The sequence below is a fragment of the Asterias rubens genome, chromosome 5 (genome assembly GCF_902459465.1).
Source record: "Asterias rubens chromosome 5, eAstRub1.3, whole genome shotgun sequence".
NCBI lineage: Eukaryota > Metazoa > Echinodermata > Asteroidea > Forcipulatida > Asteriidae > Asterias > Asterias rubens.
This window is the reverse complement of record NC_047066.1, coordinates 13,233,680-13,241,681: the sequence shown is the minus strand read 5'-3', so window position 1 is coordinate 13,241,681 and position 8,002 is coordinate 13,233,680. Positions and strand designations below refer to the sequence as shown.

At 40.0% G+C, this 8,002-nt stretch overlaps 1 protein-coding gene across 1 annotated transcript; it reads left to right on the top strand.

Annotated features, from left to right (window-relative positions):
* Nucleotides 1–484: 484 nt before the first annotated feature.
* LOC117290814 lies at nucleotides 485–7,772 on the top strand. Its single transcript, XM_033772377.1, has 7 exons — nucleotides 485–888; nucleotides 1,892–1,990; nucleotides 3,580–3,735; nucleotides 4,503–4,618; nucleotides 5,407–5,569; nucleotides 6,818–6,950; nucleotides 7,110–7,772. Exons 1-7 carry the CDS (start codon nucleotides 628–630, stop codon nucleotides 7,202–7,204), a joined length of 1,023 nt encoding a protein of 340 aa, XP_033628268.1. The 5' UTR covers nucleotides 485–627; the 3' UTR covers nucleotides 7,205–7,772.
* Nucleotides 7,773–8,002: the final 230 nt, after the last annotated feature.

The window sequence follows — 8,002 nt, the reverse complement described above, 5'->3', positions numbered from 1 at the left end:
AAATTCGTGGAAAATTACTTCTTTCTCGAAAACTACATGACTCCAGAGGGAGCTGTTTCTCACAATGTTTTATACTATCAACCTCTCCCCATTACTTGTAATCAAGAAAGGTTTTATGATGATAATTACTTTGAGAAGTTACCAATAGTGTCCACTGCCTTTAATATTTGTACAAAATCATAACGAACTATTAGTGTTGGATTTTTATAATCTGACAATCTCGGTCGTAAAAACTTCAACGATCGCTACACACAGTTTGACCACGTTATTGAGAAATATGTTATACCTTCCTGCACACTTAAACATGTCAATAATTAAATGCCATTATTATTTAAATCAATAAAACACAACTAAAGCTGTTTCATATACAACCATGATACGTTTTAGGGTAGTGTTACGTGTGTGTACGTGTGTAAGCTATTGACTTTTGTTTATCAGTGAAAGAAACAAGACAACTGAGGGCGCAATTTCAAGTGCCATTAAAAATAAAAACAAAGTCTGCATGAATAATGCACGTCGTACACGTACACAACCAAGAGGCAGTCAACTATCGGTAAAATACACGTTACTTTATCACTTCCCGCTTTAAAAAAATATCGAATTATTAGCAAGAGCTGAAACAATACAATGGCAGGCACCGACAGTCTCGAGCACATTGATAAAGACCTCAAGGAAGTGTTAGATTTCTGTGTGTCGTCTGGTCTGACTTCGAGTCAGATTGTGAGCGGAGCCCGCCCACTTCTGGATGCCGCGAATCAGTCCAAACGCCGGGCATGGTTGAGGAGAGTTGTGCTGGTGTCGTTGGCGGTCGCAGTCGTAGCGTTCTTGTTCCAGAACACTTGGACATATCGGTGGATATGCATTGCGTCAAAAATTACGGCAATGAAGGTAAGGAAATGATTGTGATGATTTATTTCGGTTCAATAGCTTGTAATTTAATTTTAATTTAAATTTTTCTTCTTTTTAAAGTTATCATAAATTAAACAGACATAATAATATATTCATAAATTTCGGTTTACTTATTTTAAAATGTCATCGCAGCATAATGGCTAATGCTGAATTGCCACATAGTTTACAAATTAGTTAAAAACATTACAATTTGATTTCAACAATAAATAGAAAACACACATTTTGTTCTTTATAAAACACAAATGAAAACCCAAAACAAAGGCGGCAAGGCCTCCTGCCTGGTACGGTAGTGGTAGTTGCGGTAACGTAACCCTCCTGCCGACTCGCTGTCGGCAGGAGAGTTACGTTATCGCAACTACCTGCCTGGCAGAAATGCACCAAGAATATTATCTACAATTTAAAACTAGAATTAGAAAAGGAGAACAATACAGCCTAAAACTTTGATGTGGGTTGTTTGTGGAGATGATACAGAAACGGACCTCGGTTCTAGTCGTAAGTGCAGCGACCACCCTATTCCTAAAAAAAGGGTAGAGCCATGGATGGAGCAGTAGCAATCCTCCATGGTGATAGTAGAATTATTGAGATTTGTCTGAGCATTGCTTCTGGTCTAGTGTAGGATCATGAGGACTTGAGTTCACTTTAGAATAGGCCTAAGTAAAACAGAGAATTCCTAGGCCAGGGTAAACACTTACTACTTCTAGAAACTAAGACTCCCCCCCAACCTTTTGACCTCTACAGTAGCCAAAAACTAATGATAATAAAAACTAATTTTGTAAGAAGCCTTGCAGCTTTTGATTATGTCTAGGTCCCCTATCATTTTGAGAAAAGACTCCCATTAAAGGAATGCGGTTTTAGAGAGAAAGTTGAACTCAAATAGGAATGTCAAAGGGGTGCAGTGTATTTTTAAAAATTTAAATTGCGGTGTGATTGAAGAAATTTCAACTTCCACGAACAACTTTATGATGTGTGTTTTCTCTTTTAGGTTCTGCCATATTGGGACTGGACTCCATTATACGATGAGGAATGCATCCTTCAAAATCCATACATGGTCCAAGACAAACTGACAGAGGATGATTGCCAGGTACTTTGTTAGATTTCATTAGCAGTAGTAGAGGTCAAAGGGTAGGCCCGGTCCATACTTCCTGCGAATGCGAAGCGCATTTTGATGACGCAATAAGCGGTATGCGCTCCATTTCCCTTTATGACACAAGGAAATTAGCTTCGCACGAAGCATTCGCTAGGAAGTATGAACCGGGCTTTAGAGGAAGCTACGTCCTTGCTTGATCTCTTCAATAAAGATCCCCAGCTGTAGATTGGGAGTAACTATAGAATAAAGGGCCACACTCGGCGACAGCCCTAACCCTAACCCTAACCCTAAACCTGATTTACTATTAGTAATGGCCTAACCCTACCCTAACCCTAACTAACCCTAAACCCTAACCCCTAACCCTAAATCCTAACCCTAAACCCTAACCCTAAACCCTAAACCTAACCCTGGAGAGGCCCTGTATTCTATAATTGTACCGTAGATTGTAGACTCTAAAAAGGGTAACCAGTAGCCAAAATTACTCCAAAAACTAATGATCATGAAAACTAATTTGGTAAGAAACCCTGCAGCATTTGATTATGTATAGGCCCCGTACAAAGGATTCCCCTTCAAAGGAATGTGGTTATAGATGTAGAAGTGTCGTGGCCAAGCGGTTAAGACCACCGAGTTCAAACTCTGGTGTTTCTGATCAGCAGAGTGTGGGTTCGAATCCCCAGCCATGACACTTGTGTCCTTAAAAGCAAGACACTTAACCATTGCTTCGTCCTTCGGGTGGGACGTAAAGCGGTTGGTCCCATGTGTTGTGTAACACATGTAAAAGAACCCAGTGCACTTATCGAAAAGACAAGGGGTTCGCCCCGGTGTTTCCTGGCTGTGGCTGCTGTATGCGCCGTGGCACCTTGTAAACCCTTAGAAGGTACTAAGTAATTGGGTCTCAGAATTCATCACTGCAATAACCTATCTTTCTGAAAGTTTGTATACCCAGCGCCTTGAGTACCTTGTTTGGTAGATACGTGCGCTATATAAGACTTTGATATTATTAGAGAGAGGGATTCAAAAACATTTCAATCTGAGAAATGTTTCTGCACAATAATGGTTCTCCTCAGAGAGATTCTGTGTACTAACATTTGAAAGAATCCATACTGGGCTGTAGATAAGCTGACACACCATTCAGGGGGTGTACTCTATACATGTATACACAGTTAACTCACCACTCAAAACCATTCAAGCAAACATGCAAATGGTTTTGGATGGTCAGTCAACTCAATAACAAATTGTGTTGGCAGTAGGAGGGTTAAGGATTATTCTTATTGCTGCCTGGACATGACCGCTCCAGATTATTTGACAATACCTCATAAACGTTACCAGTAACCCCCTTTGAAATGAAATTTTCACGGATTTGTGTATACAATATCTACATACGGATACATCATCATGAATCGTCATACATGTAGGCTGCAACAACCGCCCACTTCTCCTTGGTGGTTGTGTGGCTGGTGCAAGAGCGATTTTACCTCGCTGTAGGGTCGCAGGATTAAAACAATCAAACGGTCCACAAAAACAAACGAACATTGTATACATTGCCTTCAAACAAGGTTCTTCTCTGATATCCATTTGTACAGGAGTGTGTGAACTACAACAAGCTGGAGTATGTGTACAATCTAACCCACGAGATGGTGGCCGAGGACTATCTGTTTAGCAATCTTCCATTCATTGTGCTGGATGCAACCAAGGGTTGGAAAGCAACCTCCGAGTTCAATGCTGATTCCTTAAAAAAAGTATGATTATTCCCATGGGACAATTACATGTATGGTGGTTATTTAATTAAAGACCAGGGGCCGATTTCACAGAGCAGTAAGCCTTTTTGAAGTATGGCGGACATGATAGGAGTGTACTGTTTGGTTTTGGGTGTATACACGTACATGTACACACAACTTTACCCAAACCATAGTGTTATGTAGCATTGTGTCCGCCATATCTCAAAAAGGCTTATAAAAATTCATCACAAGACAAAATGTTAGTATTATCGTAGTGATTTGTATTGCGACATCAAACTTTACTTGGCAATTGTGATTGATTTTCTGTTTTAAAGATCAGTCTAAACTCTTTGTGAAATCGGCCCCGGGCCCTTTTTCATAGAGCTACTTAAGAAAGCATCTATTTCTTAACAGTTTCTGCTAGGCAAGTTCAGCAGGGTACCATTATACAACTGTTGCACGCTGTGACTGGGGTCCATGCCGTTTTGTACACCCGAGGGTGAAAATGGAACCTGAGGCGAAGCCGAGGGTGCCATTTGCCCTCGAGGGTGTTCACAACCCATGCACCCCAATCACAGCGTGCAATGTACAATATGCATTTTTGTTGCACGACGCATGAGTGGTTCTCGACCAATCAAACTTCACAGTTTGTTACCGAGTTGTAACAATCACAGATGGTACACTGTACATGTAATGTACATGTCGTGTGGAATGGGAAGTGAACTATTGTAAACATGCGCTACATTATAAGAACAAGTCTTTATAATAATAATTATTATTCCCCCCAGCTTTTTACAGAGAATAAAGTGCTACGTTCACATAATGTTTGTCAGTACACAAACAATGAAGGTCAACCACTTGCTGACGTTCTAGCAGGAAGGGCGTCCACTTTCCACACAGTCTGGTGAGTACACAGTCAAACCCAGTGCAGCTCACATACATGTAGTTTCATTAGCTCGGAAAAGACACCCCAATACTCCAATGCTCCGTACTTTTGATCGCGCGAGGTTTCTCTCAAAACATTGTTATCATTTCCTGGGGTATATAAATCCAATCCCAAAATAATTATTAAAGACTGAAACACATTACCACCACAGACATCATCTCCATTTTGGACAATAGGTTGGCTGGTTGGTCGTGACTACTGTTTTTCAACTACTCGGTCAATCATGGCACCACAACTATTTCACTCGCAACTACCTGTTTACAGATCCAATTGTGTCGCTCTTGACTATAAACTGTATTGAATAACCCCTTTTTGCTATGAAAAGTCGCCATCTTGTAGGGCAAACTGTATGCGCGTCCAAACGCGTACATCATCGCAGCACGCAGCACGCAACATTCCCGGTTTGATTTCTACGGCACACACGCACGCAAGCACACGCACAGATGCCATCTTGTAGGTCAGATTTTTGAGCTGCGTGACGTCTGTTCATGACAACATAATTTACTTACAAAACACAATCAGACATCAGTGACACAATCCTTTAATCCTTTCAGCTTGAATTTGCCTGTGGCAACCATTGCCACAATGCATCTGGAGAAGTAGTCGAGGAGTAAATTTCACGAGTCGCCCAGGCCTAAATCTAACTTCTCCCGCGGTCCTTTTCACTATGGTCATGATGGTAGTATGCAACCATGCCAAGCCAACTATAAACCAGGTGTATTTTGATTCCCTCCCCCCCCCCCCAGGAGTAACTGTCAACTACAGGCCATCAAGGTGTTCAGAAGTTACTACCATCGGCCGTACTTCCTTCCTCCTATGGTAGAGGCAGCACTAGAAAACTTTGTTGCCTTCTCTTCCGGTAAGAGTGAAAAGGCCAGCGGGGAGGAGGATGAAGACAGCGACTTCTTGGTAAGTTCTTGGCGGTGTCCACTGAGGTTGCTAAGGTTGAGTTAACGGTTTTACAGCTCTTTGTTTTCCCTGAGCAGTTGACATTTGACCTGGTGTGACTCTTTTAGGGGTTGTTTACTTTTTGTACGACACAAAACACAACCCTCCACAGATTTACATTAAAGGAACATAACAGAATTGGTTTTGCTAGCAAAAAAGGTTGCTGGCAGTGTTATGTAATCCACCATAATACATAAACTGACAAACCTGAAGAATTTTGATATCGAGCGGCCATCTGGGTAAAGAGAACACAGTGAAAAACCGATTACAAATTTTGCACTGCAACGATGCCAAAATAAAAATGAATAAAACGCTCACTGAGCGATAGACTCCAAGCGCGAAATTAGATTATTTATTTCTCAACAAATGAAATTTGAGACAGAAATATTTCAAGGAATGTTTTCTACTATCAACATCATTAGACTGTGTAAGTTTGATGTAAGTCTGTAATCTTAATGATTTTTGTTTCTTTCCAATTCTGTAATGTTCCTTTAAACTTATACACGGTTTAATGATAATGATAGTATAAAGCTTCCCTCAAAATATTTCTAGCTGCGGTTTTTGAGAAATGAGGAAAACAATTTCAAGCAAAATTATTTTAGCATGGGTACAGCCAATTTACGCAACTCTCCTGAAACTTGACAACTGAGTAAGGATTCATGTCGTGTTCATAATATAGTGGGTTTCCCCACTAACCTATATCTGTTGAAAAATAGTACATTAACAAATTTTAATTTTTAATTTCGTTTCCTCTATAAGAGCATTGGTGGGGTCGAGCTCTGATCAGCAGAGTCGACCCCTACCCCTCCGCTACTCTCTTTCCCAGCAGATTATTTGCATATTTATTTCCATTGTCTCCTGACGATGACTAGAGCAAGCTAGTCAAAACGTTGAGACCAATTTCAAGAACTGACTCAAGTGCAGTTAATTACGATCCTATAAGCTTAAGTAGTAGTCCCACCCAATTTTCTATACCTTTTCGCCCAGGTAGTAGTTAAAAAGCAGGACAGTTCTTTTCAGAACTGAGAAGTCTCCCGAACATCCGATAAATCTACTCCACGGTAGTAGAATAAAGAAAGACAGTTCTCTAAGAACAAACTCTACCTGGCAAGTAGATACAGACATGGTGTTAATACCGCAAATCAAATATGTATTTATTTCCAGCTTGATAATTCTATCTTTGTTCTGTCTTGTTTAATTTGATCGTAGAAACATGGTGTCGTTGATGACCTAACATGGTTTGCACAGATCAGGGGAAACTACTTCATCCAGTTAAGACCCAAACAGCCTTGTGATAACATCTGTTCGCTGTTTTCGTTTGTACTTGAAGAAGGGCAAACAAGTAAGTAGAAGTCGTGTTGGCCAAGGTTTAGGCCTAATAAATAATAATAAAATATAATAAATTACATAGAAAGAATAACGAATTGTTCACAATTAAAATGCTTTGATTTGTTTATTGTAAAAAGTGCTTATTTTAGTCATTGTTGTGAATTTTTTCCAGTGGTAGTCACCAATGATATGTGGGAGTGGCATTTTGCACCGGCGGACAGTGCACCCACGATCGCCATCGGCTCAACCGGCAACTGGGACAGCTGAGCTTCCAAAAAACGTGCTGAGTAATGAACTCAAACTTGACTTCTCACTCGTTCAGCAACTGATCATGAGTACTCAAGTATTTTGCCTTATTTTTTTAACTCATATTTTGATTGGGAACCGCCCTTAATTTTTTTGTTCATTGCAATTCCCGAGTTCTTATTGCTACTCAACACTTTCTAGTTTTATAAAACAAAAGGTCACATTTGAGTGAAACTCCAAACTTGACTACTCAGTCAAACGGGAGCTGGTAATGAGTACTCAAATATTTTGCTTTATTTTTTAACCCGTTATTCTGAGGTATTTTGATTGGCAACCGTCTTTACCCCTTTGGTTTATTGCAATCCCTGAGTTCTTATTGTAACTCAACACTTACCCCAAATGATTTGTAGTTTTGTTTAACAAAAGGTTACATTTGAGTGAGTGAGACTCAAAACTTGGCTACTCAAGCAGTTAGCAACCGATCATGAGTACTCAAGTATTTTGCTTTACATTTCAACTCGTTCCTCTTAGGTTATTCGATCATGTTGATTAGAAACCATCCTTATTATTCCTTTTGTTTATTGCAATCCCTAAGTAATTATTGCTACCCAACACTTACACCAAACTGCTTTCTAGTTTTGTAAAACAAAAGGTCACGTTTGAGTGAAACTCCAAACTTGGCTACTCAGTCAAACGGGAACTGGTGTACTCAAATATTTTGCTTTATTTTTTAAACTCGTTCCTCTTGGGTATTTTGACTGGGAAACGTCCTCACCCCTTTTGTTCATTGCAATCATGTTTATTGTAAACTCAACACTC

What these genes read in the sequence shown, in the direction of transcription:
- LOC117290814 (XM_033772377.1), top strand. Translation starts at nt 628, where the DNA reads ATGGCAGGCACCGACAGTCTCGAGCACATTGATAAAGACCTCAAGGAA. An exon ending in CAAAAATTACGGCAATGAAG is followed by an intron (nt 889 to 1,891) that starts GTAAGGAAATGA and finishes TTTCTCTTTTAG; the next exon opens with GTTCTGCCATATTGGGACTG. An exon ending in ATGCTGATTCCTTAAAAAAA is followed by an intron (nt 3,736 to 4,502) that starts GTATGATTATTC and finishes TATTCCCCCCAG; the next exon opens with CTTTTTACAGAGAATAAAGT.